This window comes from Squalius cephalus (assembly GCF_949319135.1).
Source record: "Squalius cephalus genome assembly, chromosome: 16".
Taxonomy (NCBI): domain Eukaryota; kingdom Metazoa; phylum Chordata; class Actinopteri; order Cypriniformes; family Leuciscidae; genus Squalius; species Squalius cephalus.
In genome coordinates, this window is record NC_137137.1 from 17673862 (window position 1) to 17698094 (window position 24233).

Consider the following 24233-nt stretch of genomic DNA (forward strand, 5'->3'; position numbering starts at 1 on the left):
ACTACTATTTTTAATGCTTTTGAAAGAAGTCTCTTATGCTCATCAAGCCTGCAGTTAAAAACAAAAACAAACAAAAAAAAACAGTAATATTATGAAATATTATTACAATTTAAAATAATGGTTCTCTTTTTTTAATATATTTTAAAATGTAATTTATTTTTGTGATGCAAAGCTGAATTTTCATCAGCAAGTACTCCAGTCTTTGGTGTCTTATGATCCTTCAGAAATCATTCTAATATGATGATTTGATGCTCAGTTATTATCAATGATGGAAACAGTTGTGCTGTTTAATATCTTTTTTTGGAATACTTTTTTCAGGATTCATTGATGAGTAAAACGTTAACAGCATTTATTCATAAAAACAGCATTTATTCAAAATAAAAACATTTCTAACAATATAAATCGTTACCATCACCTTTTATCAATTTAACGCATCCTTGTTGAATTAAAGTACTAATTTCTTTTAAAAAAAATAGTTATTGTTCCCAAACTTTTGAACGGTAGTGTATATTGTTACAAAAGATTTCTATTCTAAATAAATACAGTTCTTTTTAACTTTTTATTCATCAAATAATCCTGAAAAAAGTATCTCAGGCTATAAAAAAAATATTAAGCAGCACAACTGTTTCCAACATTGATCATAAATCATCATATTAGAATGATTTCTGAAGGATCATAAGACACCAAAGACTGGAGTACTTGCTGATGAAAATTCAGCTTTGCATCACAAAAATAAATTACATTTTAAAGTATATTAAAAAAGAGAACCATTATTTTAAATTGTAATAATATTTCATAATATTACTGTTTTTTTTTTTGTTTTTGTTTTTTTTAACTGCAGGCTTGATGAGCATAAGAGACTTCTTTCAAAAACATTAAAAATAGTAGTGTTTCCAAACTTTTGACTGGTACTGTATATATATATATATATATATATATATATATATATATATATATATATATATATATATATATACACATACATATATATATATATATATATATATATATATATATATATATATATATATATATATATATACATATATACATACATACACATATATATATAAATATTTTCTTAAATATATATGCATGTGTGTATATTTATATATAGAAAATAATTATACTCCATACACACACATATATTATGTAAACACAAACTTTTATTTTGGATGCGATTAATCGCGATTAATCGTTTGACAGCCCTAATATATATATATATATACACACACTGCTCAAAAAAATAAAGGGAACACTTTTTAATCAGAGAATAGCATCAAGTCAGTTAAACTCCTGGGATATTGATCTGGTCAGTTAAGTAACAGAGGGGGTTGGTAATCAGTTTCAGCTGCTTTAGTGTTAATGAAATTAACAGCAGGTGTACTAGATGGGCAACAGTGAGACAACCCCCAAAACAGGAATGGTTTCTCAGGTGGAGGCCACTGACATTTTTTCCCTACTCATCTTTTTGGACTGTTTTTCACCAGTTTTGCATTTGGCTAGGGTCAGTGTCACTACTGGTAGCATGAGGCGATACCTGGACCCTACAGAGGTTGCGCAGGCAGTCCAGCTCCTTCAGGATGGCTCATCAATACGTGCCATTGCCAGAAGGTTTGCTGTGTCTCCCAGCACAGTCTCAAGAGCATGGAGGAGATTCCAGGAAGACAGACAGCTACTCTAGGAGTGCTGGACAGGGCCGTAGAAGGTCCTTAACCCATCAGCAGGACCGGTATCTGCTCCTTTGTGCGAGGAGGAACATAATGAGCACTGCCAGAGCCCTACAAAATGACCTCCAGCAGGCCACTGGTGTGAATGTCTCTGACCAAATAATCAGAAACAGACTTCATGAGGGTGGCCTGAGGGCCCGACGTCCTCTAGTGGGCCCTGTGCTCACTGCCCAGCACCAGGGAGCTCGATTGGCATTTCCCATTGAACACCAGAATTGGCAGGTCCGCCACTGGTGCCCTGTGGTTTTCACAAATGAGAGCAGGTTCACCCTGAGCACGTGACAGACAGGAAAGGGTCTGGAGAAGCCGTGGAGAATGTTATGCTGCCTGTAACATCGTTCAGCATGACCGGTTTGGTGGTGGGTCAGTGATGGTCTGGGGAGGCATATCCATGGAGGGACGCACAGACCTCTGCAGGCTAGACAATGGCTCCCTGACTGCCATTAGGTATCGGGATGAAATCCTTGGATCCATTGTCAGACCCTATGCTGGTGCAGTGTGTCCTGGGTTCCTCCTGGTGCACAACAATGCCCGGCCTCATGTGGTGAGAGCATGCAGGCAGTTCCTGGAGGATGAAGGAATGATACCATTGAAGGGCCACCACGCTCACCTGACCTACATCCAATAGAACACCTCTGGGACAATGTGTTTCGGTCCATCTGACATCATCTGGTTGCACCTCAGACTGTCCAGGAGTTCAGTGATGCGCTGGTCCAGATCTGGGAGGAAAAACCCCAGGACACCATCCGTCGTCTCATTAGGAGCATGCCCCGACGTTGTCAGGCATGCATACAAGCACGTGGGGGCCATACAAACTACTGAGTACTATTTTGAGTTGCTGCAATGAAATTTCAGCAAAATTGACCAGCCTGCTGCATCATTTTTTCACTTAGATTTCCGGGGTGTCTTTGAATTCAATCCTCTGTAGGTTGATCATTTTCATCATTTCCATCAAACGATGTGGCATCCTTTCGTTCATAACACATTACCCAGTCCATATTAGTATAGATATCCAGCATGATATTTTTCCCCATTGAGATCTGATGTGTTTTCAAAGTGTTCCTTTAATTTTTTTGAGCAATGTATATATATATATATATTTATTATTACTTTTACTCAAATTTTCTTTGAACTTCTCTGAAACATAATTGTTCAAAACAATATTGTTATGACCCATTTATACAGTGTTAAAAATATGGTCTGACAACCATGTCAAATTCTTAATTTATATTTATAAAATGTATAAATAAATAAAAATAAACATTTATTATTACTTTTTTTTTTTTACCATATATTTTTACATTTTTTCTGGCGAGCAGGACGAGGCTGAGGGCTGTGGGAGAACGGCGCGAGGCCGGTGGCGTGATTGATAATGAGCGACACCTGCGCAACGCACCGGTCTCGTATCTCTCACAGAGGAGCGGAAGCATAAAGGAGGAGCGACGACAGTGAAGATCGAGAGAGGCTAGGCCTGGATTTTTTTGTGTTTTGCTATATGTGACAGCAGTCGTCCGTGAGGGGCTGCTGTCTTTACTTTCATTTTGTATGTTTATTTTATCGTTTATTAAAGTCTTTGAATGTTCACCGGTTCCCGCCTCCTCCTTCCCACAACATCTAACCTTGCTACAATTTTATTGTTCAGTACAATATCATTGCGTTTGCTATTTAAGTGATATTGAAAGTCACTAAAACAAAACTTCTGTAGCAAGAGCTCTTTTAGTCTTAGCAAGTGCTGTGTTGCAAGTTCTTGCAATGTATACGAGCGATTTGGTACTTGTTTTAATTAACAATATTCCATGAAATATTCCTATTGGGCTATACAGGCTAAATCCTCCCTCACATCTCTCTCCCAGTCTATTTTTTGCAGGGGTGCCCTAAAACGTTATATTCTTCACTTCTAATCCCTATGAGCATCCTTTACTGTGAGAATGTTTCACAAGTAGAGAAACATAAAAGAGCAGATACCTTACATTTATCTGTCAAAATGACAAAGCATTTTGAATTATTATCCATCAATGTTTTTCAAATTCTGTGCATTAACGCAACCTCTGCCAGCCTCATATTTTATTTATTAATATATATTCATATTATTTAATTCATATCACGTAAGTATTTTCTTCTGTTAAAAGGAAAACAAAGTTTAAATATGCCGCAAACAGTCTGTCACTATGCACCAATACGTGATAACAGTATTTGCATGTCATAATTAAATTATATACACACACACATATATACAATTATATGTGTATATATGACTAAGATAATTGCAAACAATTTTGTGAATTAATCTGATTACTCTGTCAATTAATATCTTTTACTCTTAAATCTACTTTTAAGCTCTGTCTGCACTGTAAGTGATGCAGCATAACAAAACTAGGGCTTGACAAGGATCATACCAGAGGTTTAGGGTTTTGTTTGTGCTGCTGTGCCTTTAAGACACAACACAAACAACACAAATGTACTGCAGAAACAATGCAAACCTATTGACGACGTTCCCGCCTCAAAATGTTAATTGCAACTTTATTTCACACCACTTTAGATCTTGCAATTTGGAGAAATAACTTTGTAATTAAGGTTTTTTTATTGTTTTTTTTTACTCTGAGGGCGAAGCAGCTTTAAAAGATTTTAATTATTTCTTTTAATTGTGATTTTATATCTCACAGTGTGACTTTCTAACAGTCTGACTTTCTCACAAGGCGACTTTCTAATTTTAAACTTTCTAACACAATTGCCTTTATTTATTTTTTATTTTGAGGCCCAAAATCGGACTGAAATAATCGAGAGAGATATAAAGAGAGATATTCACAACTATATATTTTTTTCCTCTCAGAATGCTGCATATTCCTAACATTAGGATCCTTCAAAAAGATTTGCAGAAACAGGAACAGACAGGAATTTTCATATGTTTTACTCCTATATTATTAGTTCTTCAGGTGTTTAGGATGAATAAATTCTCCTTTACCTCTCCATAACTGAATTGGCCCAGTTTAACATTTCTGATCACCCAACAGGCATCGCTGGCGCACAGGGTTTGAAATGAACTTTGTCACTCACCGGCTAATTTGGCTACTAAATTAATTTACCGGCCATTCAGAACTTCTACTAGCCAAAAAAATAAAATAAACCAGATTAACTACTTCACAGCTTATATATTTTTTATACAATTTGAATTTCATACATTCATTTCTTATTCAACCAAAATCCTGTCTAGCCATCTCCTCCCTTCCTTTTTCATCCTCATCACCAAAAATAGATTTTTTGTGAAACATCAAACACTGGCTTATCCTGTGGTCTCAGGATAAGCCAGGGTCTGCTAAAATTGTAGGGTTTTGGAAAATTACAATGTCTTTTCAGTTAACTAAATGCTTAATGTCCTCCGAGCTCTCATCTTCAGCTGTATCAGTAAGGAAGTGCTGTTTTTCACCTCGGTATTTGCGTGTGAAATGAGTGAACTCTGGCCTGCGGGAAGTATCGCCACATTATTGTTTTTTGTTTTTTTTAATCTTCGCTTCAGTGTAAACGAATTGCGCACCGTTATTTGTTGTGTAGTGATGGGTTTATTCAAGTAAGCTAGATATGTATATATTAAATGCAGCAAATGCTGTATTTAATCATGATGACTCACGAGTTGAGTATTTGCGTTAAATCTGCGCAGATTTGGCTTACACAAACTTCCCCAGCAAAGTGAGTAAACAAAATAAGTAACAGGCCAAATTGGCTAGTGATTTGACAGCGTTACCCACCACAGTTGATTTTTACCCTCATTTGGCGGGTTGGCGGGTGTTCATTTCAAACCCTGCTGACGCATAAACTGTGTTGACGTATTCATCTAATGTCAGAAAGATGCTAAAGGTCACGTTTCAGAAGGCACATGATAAAGGCATTAATAAATCCATTTAACTTTCCTTTCAGGGAGGACTGTGAATACATGGGCGAACTAGAAGATTTTAAAATAGCTCCCAAAGATTTGATCCGATTTCCAAAAACTGCCTAGAACACTCCATGTGCACCCCATGCTAAAAAGACAGCCGGTTCAGATTTTAAACCATGAGTGAAGCAAGCTTTAACAAAAGTTGAAACTAGCTTAGCTGTGGCATGAGGAACTTGCAAAAAAAAAAGTTAAAAGTGATTGAAAAGCATTTGTTTCTCTCTCTTCAGAACATGGAGGCTAAAAGGTCAAATAGATCTGTCAAGGGTCAACATATATATTTCTAAGCTCGTAATTACAAAAAAACGAGAATTAATTTATCATATGGTTATAAAGCACAGATTTGGGAGCCAAAAAAAGAAACAAGGAAAAAATAATGAACATGTTGCGTGGAAACACTTTCATATTTAATGCTGGTCATTTGACTAAACTTTAAGCTGAGTATATACAGTGGAGCATTGAATCACTTTACACGGTATGACCCTTTGTAATTTATGCATGTTTGACCTAACAAAGCTTAAATCATGAATCTTTGTATTCTACCATGATTAATATAACTATCATTCTTCAAATGGCTCAGAGTCAAGGCTCACGCAATGAAAGGTAATTTTCATTACCAATGAAAGGTAATTTTCGTGCCCTTGTCCTCAGTCAACATGGTTTGGTAATGACATGACATGACATCAATATGTGTCTTTCAGTGTGCAAAAACAACAAATACTAGCGTTTTAAATAGAAAAGCATGTGACCCCAGGCGGTAAAGATTGCACCCTCTGTGTTCAGATGACATCATTTGACCTCTCAGGGTGACTGAAGCTCACCTGGATGCTGACTCTTTCGATGACGCAAGAAATAACGTGGAGAACTTGCATTTTGGTGTCGCATTCATTGACCTGTTGCAACAGCTGGAACAACAGGCCGAAAATAGACTCCAAGTACTGAAGAGGAATAAAATAGATGTTAATGAAGGCCTTTAAATCAATAAATGAAATGTAATGATGTCAAATGTTCAAAACAACCGTCTTACCGGTAAGAATTGCTCAGTTCTGAACTCAAAGTCATCGACGGGTGAGGCTGAGTTAAGTGTAATGACTACAATGACCTCTTAAATACACACCTGATTATCAGACATGAAGATGAATGAGGATGAAAGTGATTCAAGTAATCATACGCAAACAAGCGGGAATGGCTATGGGTTAATAGGCAAACTAATTACAAGTGTGCTTAAATGCATTCAATTAAAGTTGACAAATGACCACTCTGGTGAAAAGACTGGAAGCTGCGACAGACTCAGCATCACTCAGAGAAAAGGATATCCAGCTTTAGAGTTGTGGCCGTTTCGATGCGAACCTAAAACAGAGAAAAGTTTCATTATTATGCAAAAATTAATAAAGCGTGATCTGATCTGTGAAGTATGAAATTTTAATGGGAGAATGTTCCACACCACCAGTGACACCAAATGTAATGGAAATAATAACCTTCTGGCCAATGCATTTCCAAAATGTTTTCACTGGTTCATTAATTTATATCAAGAACATTTATATTAATAAACATTTCCATTCTTTTTCCTTGGCTTTAAGATTACTTTTTTTATTACTTTTCCACTGGTTCTGTATTACAGGATTTTTTAAAATTAAATATCTAATGAAATGTATGAAAGCTGCCATAACTAAAACATTTTACATTTTCCAGCAGTGTAAAATGTCCATTAATTTGCATCACTGTAGGAACCCTGACAAGTGTTTGCAAACACACTACAGTTCAAACATTTTTTTTTTTTTTTTTTAAAGAAACGTGACAATATTAAAATGTATAATGTTACAACAAATGTTCTATTTAAAATAAATGCTTTGTTCATCCAAGAATCCTGAAAAAAAGTACCACGGTTTGAAAAAAAAAATATTAAGCAGATGTTTTCAACATTCATAATAATCAGAAATGTTGCTTGAGCAGCAAATCAGCATATTATAATGATTTCTGAAGGATCATGTGACACTGAAGACTGGAGTAATGATGCTGAAAATTCAGCTTCGCATCATAGGAATAAATTACATTTTTAAATATATTAAAATAGAAGACAGTTATTTTACATTATAATAATATTTCATAATGCAACTGTTTTTACCAAAAAACTATTTTTTTAACCAAATAAATGCACTGAATCAGTTAACATACTGTAACAGACTTATTTAAAGTTTTCCCTGCATATCAAACTGAGCTAGGAAAAACTATTTTACAAGCTTCACCTCCAAAAGAACTCTTTTAAAGGACAGCCATTCCATTTCACCTTAAATCAGTGTGGTACATGTCGACAAGAGACCTCTAAGCCTACTCAAGTTTCCTCAACATATGAATCTTGAGAGTTAGCCTGTAACCAAAACAAAATTAACATCATTAAAAGGTCTTGCCGGTACGGGATAACAGAGGAGCCTGAGGGTGTTTAGCAAGGATTGCATAAAGAGTGCGACTCAAGCAGGTGGCTAATGACAGACCCCAACACCCTCTCAAAATGATCTATTACACCGGCTGATGGGACAGCATGCTGCGCTCCACAAACAGGTTTAGAACGAGCAATAGCAGGAGATTATGAAATTTCCCCAACACATCAAACTTAATGATCAAGCAATTTTCTGAGAAATAGCCAAGGGCCTGAAGCAATGCATTTATTAAGTAGTGAACGGACAAAGACCGAAATGGACAAGAAAGACATCTTAACTACTGATTGGTCTGATTCGTCTCTGAATAATCCTTCCATTAAAAGTCCGTTCTTACTGGCAGCTGCTTTGCTCCAGTATATCAAAAAACGATCTCTGTTATGTTAATAGAAATGCTGGAAACTCTCACTTTCAGCCACTTTGTTTTTGTACTGTATATAGAAAAAAAGCAGTATGTCAACTTAGGGATGCAAAATAAATATCATACCATATTGGTCATTGGTCGATTTGAAAAAAAAAAATTACATTTATCAGTAACAGACTATGTTGTACATTAAATTGTTCAAGCTCATTTTCTCTATTTTTATGTAAACTTTATATTACATTTGCTGTTTATTTAAAGGTATAGCGGAGGATTTTCTTTTTCCGGGTGGATCATCAAGACTATTGGTCCTCCTAAGTGTCAATCATTCTGGTGATATGTTTACGTAAGGCCGTCGTACGTGCTCGTGCACACGATTCACACGATGGCGTGCGCTCAAAACACAGGTTGGGCTTCCCACTGATGCCTCAGTCGCGAAGTTTCTACTTGACAGGTAAAGTTTGGCATGCTATTTGGAGAAATCCATTTAAAATCACTGCTAGTAAAAGTTAATGTAAGCTATAATTAGCTCGTGCATACGTTTAATAGGCGTTCCCTCTCGGGAGCAGGTAGAGTGTTGCGCATGTGCAGTTTTCAAAAAGTGGAGAGGGCGGTTCTTTTCTAAAATTTGGGAAAATCCTCCGCTATACCTTTAACATTCAATTAAAGTTCATATTTAAAACACATAATTTACTAACGCTGTTAAAAGTCCTCTTTAGCAAATCTCAAATGAAATATCCATTTTCATACTGCACATTCTGTGATACCTAAAATCACTTATAGAATTTAAAATGACTTCTTTATTTTTGATTAATAAATTAATTATAATGCACAGTATGGCCCCTCCTCAAGGCTGGAACACTGCCAGAAGCCACGCCCCCTGTCTCTGACATCAGAACACATACAGTCCAACCAAAGCCCAACCTACCTGTGGGAAGATGAGACATTAGTTTTTTTTCAAAATTTTTCAAATATTGTGCATAAATATTTTTTTTTGGGGGGGGGGGGGGGGCTTCTCTGTATAAGTACAAACAGTTACGTTAATGACTGGCAGTAATTTGCGAGTGAGTTCAGCCATCTTCAGTCTAGCTCGCTAATAAACAATAATTACGTGTCATCATTAAAACGTAATTACAATCCCTAGCAATCTGTTGAGTTATAGATAGCAGTCAGCAAATTGTTTTTGTGTCGAGACATGACAACTTAGTGGAGCTTCATAGAGCTTCAGACATGCCCACTGGCCAAAGGCTGCAGACCAGAAATGTCCCAAGCATGGCATTAGAACAATAAAAGAAAGTAATACAGGCAGAGGACAACGTCTCTGCAGACCCAAACAGCACTACACGCTTCTAGAGGAATACAATTATCAGTTTATCTGTATCGGCCAGGATTATAATATCGGCAAGTTGTCTTATATCTGTTTTACCACATCTGTGTAAATTATAGGTAACACTTTGTGTCCTAGTTACACATCTTACATGTATTTATAGGCAAAACAGTAAATTACACAATTATATGCAACTAACCCTAAATCTAAACCATAACCATATAAGTACATGTTGTTAATTAATATTACTCCATAAGTATTAGTCCATAATTGTATAATTACACTGTAACAAGAATAACTTAAAATAAAGTGTAACTAAATTATTATTGTTCGACGAACAAAAGTGTGTGATTTCAGATACAGCAACTGTAATTGTGAGTCTCTATACTAAAAAATATTGTTGATTTAACTTAAAGTTGCCTGGTTGCCTTAAAATTTTGATTTAATTTAAATTAAAAATTGTAGTTAATACAATGAAGGAGATTGGTTTAATCAACAGAAACTCAAAATAGCATGCTATCTGAACCACATTAATTATCAAAGTGGATTTGAGAAAAGAAAAAAAAGTTGTGACAAATCATGAAAATAATTTTTTACGGTGTAGAAGGCTAAAGCTGGAAGACTGTAAGAGAAGCGCCGCACAGGTGGCACAGTTTGCACGTCTTTTACGCTCCTACAGTATTTAGGCAACCAATTAAAACACAAAAAACCTGCTATTTTCTAAGCATTTTCACAGCTACAGACTGTAAAGCATGTAACTAACAGAAACAATATCGTCAGTTCCCGAATTCAATCCATCGTCATTGAAATGGGTTTAGGAGGGCTTACATATTCTACAGAGGATTAAAAGCAGAGATAAGCAGGGCTGCCTCCTCTCTCTCAGACGTAAAACATCAAACACCGGCTGAAAATAAAGCACTCTGCTCCCTGCCAGAGTACAGAGCGCCCACCCAGCAGATATGAGGGAATTATGAGCGAGGAGATGGGATTCTGTGACAGGAACCCTTTACTAAGGTATATGCCTGCCTGCGGATGTCGGACGAGTCCACGTGCCACCTGGCCAACCAGAGCGGCCCATCAGTATGGGTCTGCCTGCATCACTGTTATCAGCCTGCTCAGCTTGCCCCCGATATGGATATGAGCATCTAATCCTGCTTTCTTCGGCTCGTCTGAATGGAGATAGGTGAATAATAGCTATTAGTCTCCACAAGCAATCGCTGAAGACACAGCTGCCGAGGTAATTCCCCCACAAGACTTCCCACGCAAACACATATCCATGCACTGTTCATTGTTCACAGTGTTTTGTTTTGGCTATAGTTGTTGTTTTGAACATATACAATAATAAAATACAAAGTATTTGAGAAAACTGGAAATTCTAAAATACTATTTATAATAAAAAAAAACAAAAAAAAAAACATAAATACTTCTTGTTTCAGAGACGCAACTTTACAGGCAAAGTATGTGCCAAAAGTTAGGAACTCTCTTAATTGTAACAGTGGCAAAAAATAAATATTGAAATTATATTTAAAATTATATGGTAATACTTTAGCATTCATTGACTACATTAGGAAACATGAACTAACACTGAAAATACTTAGCATTTAGTAATCGTAGTTAATGTCAGCAATTAAAAATACTTTATCAAAATAAAACATTTTTGTGTTAATATTTAATAGACCTAAGCTAACATGAACTATGAATGGCTGCATTTTTATTGACTATTATTAATAAAGATGAATAAATACTCTTGAAACAAATGAATTGCTTATTAATGTTAGTTAATGCATTACCTAACATTAGCAAATGGGAACGTATTGTAAAAAGTTATAAATTAGGTTAGGGTTAGGGTTAATCATAAAATATACAATATTATTATTATAATATATAATAATTATATCATAAATTAATTTAAATATAAATAAATACATTTTACATTAAAATAAATACATTTTATAAAGTTTTAAAGTGATCATCCAAAGATAAAAGTTGACATCAATCTTTTTATTATATATATATATATATATATATATATATATATATATATATATATATAAACAAAATTTAAAGTCAGCCCCTGGCAAATAAAATACCAGTTTCCTGGTATTTAGCTATTTCATCTAAAGTAGCTCAATACACATTATTTGTTTTTGTTTTGTTTTTTCTTCTAAACGCATAGTTAATAACTTAATGTTAAGTTTTTTATTTTTTTTATTAAAATCGATTATTTCGTCACAATGCTTCTTTTGGACTTATCTTCGTGTATATCAGATGTCAAAACATTAAAGAGGAGGTACTTTTCCCCTAGTAACAGCAGTGCAAGCGAAGGAGCAGTACAGTATTTGCAAATACAAGCTGTATATATGTATGAGGGTGTGTTCATATGAAAGCGATTAGTCTATTCTTTTCAAGCTGACAAACCATGAAATAGAAGTAGCCCGATCTCATTTCCTTTGCATAATAGAGTTCGGGCAATGTTGAAACATATAAGATAAATGATCTACTGCTGTGTTGAAAGATCCTGGAGGCATGAGAGCTCATTTCTGAACAGGCCAAACACTGCACATTCTTCACATTACCTAGACATACAGTGTTATTGACACGCTTTCTTGTTGTGCCTAGGATAGAGGTCAATAATTAAAAGAACACAGCTGACATCCATTCAGACCAAAACCATCTCATAAATTAATTAATAAACGTTAAATTAACGTGTTCATTTATCATACATTTGTTTTTCTGCAGTTTAACACTTTAAAGATATTTAAAAACGCAATTACGCAATCCGTTTAATTTTTGCCATCCTTTGGCTGTGCTATATGATCGTATTATCATTGATTCAAGTGCCATTAAACCACTCAAGTGCGATAAGATGCAAAAAAGAACTCAAATCTATGCTGGCGTGCTGTCTGTAAAGCGGCTTTCTGTGAACAAACGCCGAAACCAGACAGCGTGCCAGCAGTCATTGCCAGCATTGAGTTCTCTTTCGTGCTTGAACAAACAAAAACGAACAAAATTGTCAAAATTTTGTTGAGTATCCTGGTAGGCACAGTCTTAGAGGAGTTAAAAAGTGTTAAATGAATAGAGTTGTGAGAAAATAGGATGCGTGTTAGATCTGCATCATGTGCGTCAGGTCTTAAAGTAACTGCCATTAATGTTAATCAAAGAAAAAAGGCAAAGAGAAAATAACTGACTTTGACTTAGGAAGACTGTGCAGTGTTTGATTTTTACATTTCTGTATATTTATATGTTAGACCTAACTGAAAATCTTAAAGCATGTTACATGGGTCAAAAACAACAAACAATAAAAAATCTTTTTCGCAGGGCAGAAATGATACTGACCTTCATTCATTGTGCTTAGGAAAAAAAGATGCCCTTAAAAAAATACGTAAAATATACTGTCTTTATATTGTTTCTACATTATTTGAGTTTCAATGTGAAAGAATTACAATATAAAAATATTTAAATGTTAGCTATAAATATATACACGTGGTCAAAAGTTAAATGCTTTTGAAAGAAGTCTCTTATTCTCACCAAAGCTATATTTATTTGATGAAAAATGCAGTAAAAAAAAAAAAAAAAAAAACGGCAATTTTGTGAAATAATGTTTTAATTTAATATTAATTATCTATTCAAATCAAATGTGTCAGCATCTGACAACATTTTTTATTTCAACACCATTCAGATTATATACTGGACAAGACCATTTGAGAAACAATTTCAACTTTTTCTACATAATATAAAAAGGCCAAGGCATGTGAAAATTTATCATATTTTCAAATCTATTATTTAAGATTTATTATTTCTTACTATAATCTCAGTCCTTGAAAGCTGTGCTTAACCAAAACCCCTTGGATAGGACACAAATAAAATGTTCTTGGTAAACATACATTTTGACAAACAAATGCCATTTTAATTGGTTGTTAAAAAAATTGCCACTCACACTAAGTTCCAAATCTGCAACTTCTTGCACTGAAATTAAAGCAACACAGATCACAACATGTCATTATTTTAATGATGGATGACTGGCCTATAATGAATTTCTAAGGCTTGTGGAGCTTTAATTGAACCCAAGAAATGACCAATGGGTTGTTTTATAAGCAGGAGGCTAAAATCTCCAGAGTTGTTATGTTGAAGCTGTGTAAGAGTAGTTTGTCTTTGCCTGGAGCCCTCAGGCCCGAGGCAACTGTCAAGTCAACTCAAACTGCGAGTCTGCACACTGACATGACAGCACCTCTAGAGCGCTGACGGCTCACCATGCTCAGACGACGAGCGTTTGTGGAAAAGCACGAAGGTAGAGTCTGCAAATGTGCTCAGAAAGTAAACTACCCGTTTAGTGCACGTCTGCTTGCTGGCTCAATAAAGTGAATATTAAGCTTGTTAAAATGTTGAAGTTATACAGATAAGAGAATGAACTGTAGATAATGGTTACATTTAAAGGGTTTGCTCACCGAAAAAATGAAAATTCTGTGTCTTACACACAGGCAAGCTCATGATCTGGTGTTTTCAAGCGTTTTCAGTGCGGCTTATGCTGCCTTCACGTGCTATCGGAATTATCGTAAATACGAGTTTGCTAGATAAAAATTGCCCTCTCAAGACATATTTACCATTGGGAAGCTTGGGGGTAATATTGATACCCATGTTCCTGTGTTAAGTGGGCCATAAAGTCTTTAAGTCTTAAGTGTGTCCCCGGCTTAAGACACTACCACAACTACAAAGTCCAGTCATTGCAAATACCTCTTCAATTTGGTCACTGAAAAGGGGTTGGAGGACTAAATTGTGCTCCCAAAGTGCACCATATTAATGCATTTAACTTTAAAATATAAAATGTTCTTCTGAGGTCAACCCCCTTATAGTCCCACAAAATTCTGTGGGAAAAACTGCAATTGGATCAAGACAGCAAAATTCGACCCCAATAACCCTCATTGCATGGACAAAAAAAATTGACATTGACCAAAAAATACATTGTTTAAAATATCTTATTTTGTGTTCCATATAAAAACATGTAGTTCCGAACGTGCAGTAAGTCATACACATTTGGAATGCCATAAAGGTCAGTACATGATGACAGTTTTTATTTTTGGGTGAACTATCCCTTTATTGCTACAACAGAATTATACTGCTCCAAAAGAAAGAAACCAAAAATGAACGCTTAGATGTTCTAACCATCTCAAGAGACCCCCTAAAACATAAGACATAGTACTGATAAAAGGCTATAAATGCCTTAGGTTTTACATCCAAATTGCCCTGTTGCCAATTGAGACTCACCCCTGAGACGGGACAACATTTCTATGCCTGACATGTTTAGGATGAAATGTGAAATACATTAAATTAATATATTACCAGCATTCAGCATTCCCAGTTTGTCCCGTTTTCCTTCGTTCAATAATACTTATTTGTTTGCCATTCCCTCCCTGGATGGGTTCACTGAGTGAAATGGAGCTGGGTTTTTACTCGGTTTTATAAGCTAATAACAAACAGGTAAACTTTATTTGGATTCCCTGTCACACGTACCTAGCAGCTGCACAGCTGAAAGAGAGTTAATGGTGTTTGGTGAGCCCATGGTTTGCCTCGTTCCCACGGTCTCTGACTTCAATTTCCTGTGGCACGCACGTAAATACATACACAAACACCCAAGCGAGCGCGCTCGGCCGGGAGCTCTCATACATTTGAACAGCATGCTAATGGTCTGTCATCTCCACAACTTAAATATTTAAACTGGTTCTACTGAGCCTGTGGAGCCTGCAGAGGCGATATGACATGAGAGAGTGGGCCGCTCAACGGCCTTGGTACACACTACACCGACTTCCATAAATACAATGAACATATCAATGAATAAATAAGTGCACGTTAGGGTTGGGCAGTAAGACGGCGTAAACAGCGCGATGCTAGAAATATCCACATGAATTATCAATGAGCAGGAGTGCGTTACACTGTTTACATGTTATGTGAAAGTAATGAAGAAACATGGAATATAGAAATACGGAATAGGACGTGTCCCAAATAAGTAAAACAAACCTATTATTATGAGATGCTTGAACAATGCAAAGCAGATTGCACAAAGATTATACATTATGTATTAAAAATATGTATTACTTAATGTATTAGGCATTACTTATTTTTATGTACAATGGAATCCACACCGTTGATCTAGAATTTGAAATGTAATTTAAACCTACAGTATAAATCAGGGTTATTATCGCTAACTAAAACTACATCTATTAAAAACAATTAATATAAAGCTAAAGTAAAATAAAATATAAATATTAGTTCAAATTAACTAAATGAAAATTAGTTCCCTTGGCAAGAAACTAAAACTGGAAATATATAAAAAAATATATAACTAAAACTGAAATAAAATAGATTAAACCTGAATAGATATATAGATATGCATATACACATGCATATACACATACATACACACATATATACATAACATACATACAGTCGTGCTCAGAATTAATCATACCCCTGGTAAATATGATCAAAAATGGCTGTAAAAAATTTATCCTTTTGATCTTTCATTCAAAAAATTGGCAATATGCTAACCTTTCATTGAAGTAAAAGAATTGAAAGTGGGGGGGAAATCACATTATAAAATAAATGTTTTTCTCCAAAACACGTTGGCCACAATTATTCATACACACCCTTTTATTAAATACCTTTTTGCAATCTCCTTATGCCAAGATAACAGCTCTGAGTTTTCTTCTATAATGCCTGATGAGTTTGGAGAATAACTGACAAGAGATCAGAGACCATTCCTCCATACAGAATCTCTCCAGATCCTTCAGATTCCCAGATCCATGTTGGTGCTTCTTCTCTTCAGTTCACTACACTCATCAGGTCAGGGAACTGGGACGGTCATGGCAGAAGCTTCATTTTGTGCTCCCTAACACATTTTTGTGTTGATTTTGATGTTTGTTTTGGATCGTTGTCCTGATAGAAGATCCAACCACGGCCCATTATAAGATTTCTAGCAGAAGGCGTCAGGTTTTGATTTTTTATCTGTTGATATTTGATAGAATCCATGATGCCATGTATCTGAATAAGAAGTCCAGGACCTCCAGCAGAAAAATATGGCCACAACATTAAAGATCCAATGGTATATTAAATTGTACACATGGGGTACTTTTTATCCTTGTGTGCACCAAACCCATCTAGTGTGTTTGCTGCCAAAAAGCTCTTTTTTTAGTTTCATCTGATCTGACCACAGAACCCTGTGCCGTTTGAAGTTCCAGTCGTGTCTGACAACTGAATATGCTGGAGTTTGTTCTTGGATGAGCGAGGAGGATTTTTCTACATTTCTACAACATGTGGGGATGTAGGGGTTGTTTGATTTTTTTTTTAATAGGCTTTCTGACCCCAAGACTCAACTAATCTCTGCAATTCTCCATCTGTGATTATTGAAGAGTCTTTAGCCACTCAAACTTTCATCCTCACCGTCCATTAAGACAATATAGACACACGTCCTCTTCCTAGCAGATTCGTAACATCTTTAGTTGATTATAATTCTTAATTATTGCCCTGATGGTCAAAATGGGGATTTTCAATTCTTTAGATATTTTCTTACAGCCACTTTCTATTTTGTTATGCTCAACAATCTTTTGCTGCACATCAGGACTATATTCTTTGGTTTTACTCATTGTGATGGATGATTCAGGGAATTTGGCCTTTGACCCTGGTGTGCTAAAAAAGGTAAATATTAATGGGAATATACTTCAGAGATATTTTATTCATAAAAAATTCTAGGGGTATGAATAATTGTGGCCAACGTGTTTTGGAGAAAAGCATTTATTTTATAATGTGATTTCCTCCCCACTTTCAATTCTTTTACTTCAATGAAAGGTTACTTCAGATTTATTTTTTACAGCCATTTTTGATCATATTTACCAGGGGTATGATTAATTCTGAGCACGACTGTACATGCATACATACATACATGCATACATACATACATACATACATACATACATATAGACTAAAACGACAAAAGCACATAACAAAAATGACAAAACATTAAACTAAAATTAACACGAAAACTGAAAATATAAAAATAAAAGCCCATTCAAAATAATAACAAAACTATAATAAAACTAAAATAATAACTTAAATAACACTGCTATAAATTTATTTTATTTTATTTAAATTGTGTCAATAATAAAATTTCAAATAAATAAAGCAGCATTCGCACTAGTAGTCTTAGACTTTTGGACCCTACTATACCCAATTTAATTTCTTGCAAAAATAAGTACATTGTGATTTATGGCGTTACCATGATATAAAACTGTTCATACAGTAATGTAAGATTACTGTCCTCCCCTAGTACATATTCATTTTCATGCTAAGAGCTGCACAGCAATAACTTTAACCACCAGTATGACGACGACAGAGGTGCAAACTGTGCCGTAATCAACGCCTTAAATGTAAATGTAATCAAGCCAGGAATGGACAACAAGTATGAGTTAAACCTAGATAAAATGCTTGGATGATTTTATGCTACCACTCCCATTTTAAAAAATACATCATTTCGTAGCCAGCGACAGCAATCAAAATTCCAATCAGGTTGATGGAAATGAAAATGATTTGTGGATCGTCCTTCGCCTTGAATGTTTGAAGAAATCCCAAAAACACTTCTGTGATAATTTTCCATCACCGACTGAACGTGTCCACTCTGCTGATAAAGCCTTCATTCTATTTTCAGACTCCGATAAAGCCACCGAGAAGGGATTTTCACAAACATCTGTATGCATATGATGAACTCCAATAGCCACTGTTGACATCCTACTTGCTAGCATATAAATATATTTTTACCATATACTTAAAAACTTCAAAAGATAATATTCTAGACGTTCTAAACTACATATTTTCAAGAAGCTTGAGACACATTTTTAAAAGTTTGAGAGAATCACAACGGCAAAGACGGCCAAAGACCTCAATCAGTTGAGGAAAAATACCAACGATTAAGAAACTGTGCAGACTACACAGCTCTTCAATACAATAAGTTTAGGATATTCAACAAATGAATAGTCTTGTGCAATTAAAGATTACTGATATTTAGTCTATCACAGTCTCCACAAAAAGTGGAGCTACAGATTATGTAAAATAATGAGAACATTGCTCACAGCTAGTTATTTGAAGTCAGACAGCAACTGTCTGAATGTGTTACAACAGCGCTGCTCTGATGAGTATAGAAGCTGTGCTTTAATGGTGAGATTTAGAGAATTTTAGAGTTTTACCACGCTAACAAGTCACTGCTAGCACAATGCATGCTAATGCCGTCAGCAGGATAAATCCCTTTGAAAATGTAGTCTCTAAATTAACCCCTCTTAATGAAACACCTCTAAAACAAGCTAATTGCCCTGACCCAACCTATCTAGAAAAAAAAAAAAACTTGAAATGCAGGCAGTCAATTCTGTCAATGCATTGAACTGCATAAACCTTCATATCTGAAAATCCGATCAGAAAACTCAGGCTACTGAACAGCAAATGAATACAAAATGACTGTAAGCTGGGAAAAGTGCTGGATGGCAAAAAGGTTCTCGCAGTGCGCAAACTGCACATGAAATTGATTTTGAATTAAATGGGGCTAAGCTGCAGGCTGGAGGGTGCCTTTACTCACGCAGTCGTATTAGCGATTAGCCACTGGTGATGCTGATTAATGCTATTGTTCATAAGTTGGCATCTAATGATGGCCTCTAATTATTTACCGAGACACAACGAGGGTAATCAGAGACCTCAAGCATCCCTAATTGGGGAAGACAATATTGATTTGAACCAAGGGGTGATTTGTCCAGACTTTCAATGCAAAGAAAGCAAGTCAATAATTGGTAATGCTCATTGGGAATTCATAATTGCTCTCTTGCACAACATCACATCAGGGTTATTATCGTTAACTAAAACTAAAAAAAAAAATATATATATTTTTTTTAAATGAAATAGATCTGAAATAAAATGCTATAAAATAATTTGATGAAAAACATATTTACAAAAAAATTGGAAAAGTGGCCTTGGCAACTAACTGAAATAAGTCGAAGTTGAAGCTTTCAAAAAAATAAATAAATGAATAGAAATATTTAAAAAGAACAAAAACTGATTAAACAAAATTACAAAAGCACATAAAATTACTGCAAAAAATCAAATACAAATTTAAAAATAAAAGCTAATCATTTTGATAAAAACTATAATAGTATCACATCTAAGTGTGGTGTGTGTAGTCATCAGTGTGATTGGGGATTCTTATACTTAACATACTAATTAATCATGGAAATTATTGAATAGACATCATAGAGAAATTAAGATGCTGAATTCTTTTGAGGAAGACTAAATGAATAATCAATGAATAATCTAATATTTCACATTGTTTATGATACTTTTATGGTGCTTGTGTCCTTTTTGAAGCTAGAAAGCATCAGTCCACATTCATTGTAATCACATAAGGGTGAGTGTAAATGACAGATTATTAGTTTTTGGCTGAAATATCCCTTTAAGAAACCTGGACATCCTATGTAAGCTTCACATACCACAAGATCGGGGTCCTGCATGAGACTGAGGATGACCTCGTAGAGCAGGGGCCGGAGATCCGGCTTGAACTTGACCGAGATCCATTGTCCAATCAGCCAGATCACCCGCCTTCTGATCAACTTGTACCTAAAAAGCAAAATGAGCCAAATCAGCATTCCCTGTGCATTGTGCTGTTAATGGCTTAACATCTTTTAAAAAGCTTCTTTTATCTGAGAAGGTAAGGTTCTGAATTGCAGGTGTAAGACACAATAGGGAGATAATGTCCTGAAATGGTCTTTTACTCTTCAAATCCTGTATTCAGCAAACCTTAAACAGTTCTCATTTCCATGAATACAGAAAAACTTGCAGGTTTCTGTTCCCGGGAGGAAAAATTACATGAGGTTAGTATTCAAAAGGCAAAAACTTTCTTTGCAGTAACTTTAAGTTCAGAAAAAAAGGAAGGAAGGAAAGAAAGAAAAGCTGGCACAAGTACAAAATAAAACACTGGGGGCTCATTTATAAGCATATACTAATCCTACATATTCAAAATATTCCTATCATTCTGCTTTATTAAAGTGCAAATTATTTTAAAATCATGCTCACAGGTGATTGAATGCACTCCACCTACAGAATGCCTACAGATCTCTCTATGTGCTGAGATTAAACAACTAAAGTGCATTCGGAAATGTATTCAAGAGTTACAAAAAGGTATACAGCAGTGCAGCCGAGGACACCTTAATATTTCTGCCCACTCAATAGCCTAATCAATGTTTAATTTTTCATAATTAATGTTAGATTTATTCATTAGTCACACTGAAATGCAAATCACTTCCCGATCAAAATCGTTTACGTATTTGTGGAACGTGCATGTGCCCTTGATAATATTTGGAATATACGGTACTATTTTGTTCTGCTCTCTCTTGTCTACTAACACTTTAATAAAATAATTTTCATTTTTGTCCACGACAAAATGCGACTAATGACTGAAGGATGAATTGCAAAGTGTAGGTTAATAACTTTTAAATATTAGTTTGTCGCTTTTACACATTTGTACATCGATTTATGTTTGTCAATAATACTCACTCTCCTCCTGGCTCCCAAAATGCGTGCTAGACATCTTACAGCTGGCTGTTATCTTTTAGGTCTCAGAATAACTTTATGGATGTGTGCCCATAAATATTATAGATGTTAAGAATAAATACAGAGGATATTCAAAATAATAACAGTAATAAAAGGGGCAGGGGTGTTCGCTTTTGTAAAGAATCCGCATTCTCCACCAAAAACTAGTCAACATTTAAATGTTTTTGCAGTATTGGTTCCCAAAAGCAAAGCAGGCATGAGTCTGAGCCCTGGGGTTCTCTCAGGTCACTAGAGAGAATAAAAGAGAGGCATCATTTCAAGGCTTTATTTGAAGAAAATATCTCTAGAGAAACAGGCTGCGGTGCCAGTGGCGTTGATAAAAAGTAAGTGAGCGTGCCAGGGGTTTAAGCTGCTTTCGTCTGCTTGCCAGTGAGCGACAGAGTAATTAGAGCCAATGGTGATAAAAACTCCAGCATCGCACCCGAAACTACCAATACTAATATCAACAGCACCTCATTACGTTAAATATAAAGGTCACTCCACAGAGAGCAAATATATTAGCCAAGCTGCGCGTTATAATGAGTCCACTCTAAGGAAAACATTGTATTTGCTCAACAAAGCATCAGCTAAATGACATGTAACCAATGATTACTCTCAATGGTAAACAGCGTAGCATATAAACATGCAAATAAAGGTAAACAGGCCTGCTGACGAAGGCACTTTAGCTTCTTGTACACTCAAGTGTAAGGAGTCTCCAGAGAGACCTCATTTTCCTTTTAAATCATTTGAATTCATTTTTAATAGGAATTTAATATGGAGTTTGGCAACAAGGTTATGAAGTAAATGGATACAGGAAAGGACGAGAGGGGTTGATAGCATGAGGTACAAAAAATAAGCCATAGACACATATTTCCCTAAAGTTAGGCCGGGCATTTAAATAATCTCTCTAAATTATATATTTTTTAAAAATATTAAAATGTATAAAATTTTAATGTAATGTAATTTACTCATTTACACACACACACACACACACACACACACATATATATATATATATATATATATATATATATGTATAATAATAATAATATAATAATATATAGTATTTTGAGCATCAAATCAGCACATTCTGATTTCTGAAGGATCATGTGACACTGAAGACTGGAGTAATGATGCTGAGAATTCAGCTTTGCATCACAGGAATAAATTACAATAATAAAAAAACATTGAAATATATTCAAATAGAAAACAGTTCAGAAGTCATAATATTTAATAATATCACTTTTTTTTTGTTGTTGTTGCTTTTTTAATCAAATAAATGCAGCCTTGGTGAGCATAAGAGACTTCTTTTAAAAACATAAAAAATTGTACCGATCCCAAACCTTTTTAACGGCAGTGTGTGTGTGTGTGTGTGTGTGTGTGTGTGTGTGTGTGTGTGTGTGTGTGTGTGTGTGTGTGTGTGTGTGTGTGTGTGTGTGTGTGTGTGTGTGTGTGTGTGTGTGTGTGCGCGCGCGCGTGTATAATTCTACTAAATTTAATTTATGTATTCGATTACATTGAAATGACATCTTGACAACATGAAAAATTAACCCAATTCAGACCTTTGTGTTGCAAATGAAATAATTCCTAAAGGACAAATTATACACACACATCCAGAGTAAAATCCCCAGTAGTAGGAAGTTGCTTGTGTTGTTTGTTTGGTAATATGCATCATAAAGTTTGTATGCATGCCTGAGGCAGTGTCTAAAAGTGTTTAATGAATCACCATATGAGCTTCATGCAAGTTTTTGCCAAAGTTCTGATCAATCTTTCAAAAAAATAAATAAAACGTCAATCCCAAAAGGAAAGACTCAAGGGGTTTTCACAGTATGGTCCCCAAGGACCATCTTCACATTATTACTGTGAAAAACACATTTTACAAATTTAAAAAGAGGACAGAGTGCCTGCCATTGTGCAATTAGTGAAAGGACTATTAAATGTGTCAGAGAGCCGTGACTGTGTCGCATTGGAAATTTAATTTTGTGATTTAGTTATGACCTCTAGTTGCATACGTTCATGTATGTATGTGCGGGTGCCACAGAATTCAAATTCTGCTATTTAGTATTTGAATCACTTCATAAAAATAAATATATTCTAGTAGGCCTGAAAGGTGCTGACAATAATACTCTGCCTCTATTCACAGTAAATGATTGATTTTAAAGAGGGCTGCTGTCAAGTGGCTGCAGCTCAGACACGTCAAAACAGACCATGGCAGGGGACGTCACTCAAAGACTGCTGATAACCTCAGTCTTGTCTGTGTCAAAAAGAAGGGTACGGAAGCGAAGCTCTATAAAGGAGACTGAAGCTTGTGGGCTGTCTCTCTTAAGTTTGTCGTGAACACTTGAGCATTGAAAAGATGAAAGTATCTGAACACTAAGTTGTCATATACAATGACAATTAGGCCTCCAGCAGGGGGACTGGTAATGAAAACATTGTTTCAAGTACATTACTGCTTTCAAATAGCTGAGTCATCATAAATGAGCTCTGCCATGCTGCGTCTCTTTCACATATACACAAAACACAGCAACACTTCTTCAATTACACACCTCTAATGAGCAACAAACCATTAAAATTAAGCAAACACGAAGAGAAACAAAGGAACCCAAAACAATTTCACTGTCACTCTTTTGCTAATGAGCATACAGTATTCAGTTTGAGACTGAGCATACAAAAGACCCGATATTTATAAGTGAATATCCATGGCAAAGTTTTAGTTGAGCAATCGGACACCCCGGACTTTGACTATCAGAATAAAATCAAGTTCAATCTGCTATTTATTCTTAAGAATCACCCGCTCAGACAATAAAATGCCATCAAAACAAAATGCAGCCCACCCATC

At 35.3% G+C, this 24233-nt stretch overlaps 1 protein-coding gene across 1 annotated transcript in view; it reads right to left on the reverse strand.

Annotated features, from left to right (window-relative positions):
• The window catches only part of ipo11 (importin 11), a 169761-nt gene that overhangs the window by 81891 nt on the left and 63637 nt on the right, over positions 1-24233 (reverse strand). Inside the window, exons 16-19 of the mRNA XM_079898081.1 lie at positions 20296-20422; positions 6975-7008; positions 6686-6726; positions 6480-6596 (exon numbers count right to left, since the gene is read on the reverse strand). Coding sequence (XP_079754207.1) covers positions 6480-6596; positions 6686-6726; positions 6975-7008; positions 20296-20422 — 319 coding nt within the window. The remainder of the gene's footprint in view (positions 1-6479; positions 6597-6685; positions 6727-6974; positions 7009-20295; positions 20423-24233) is intronic.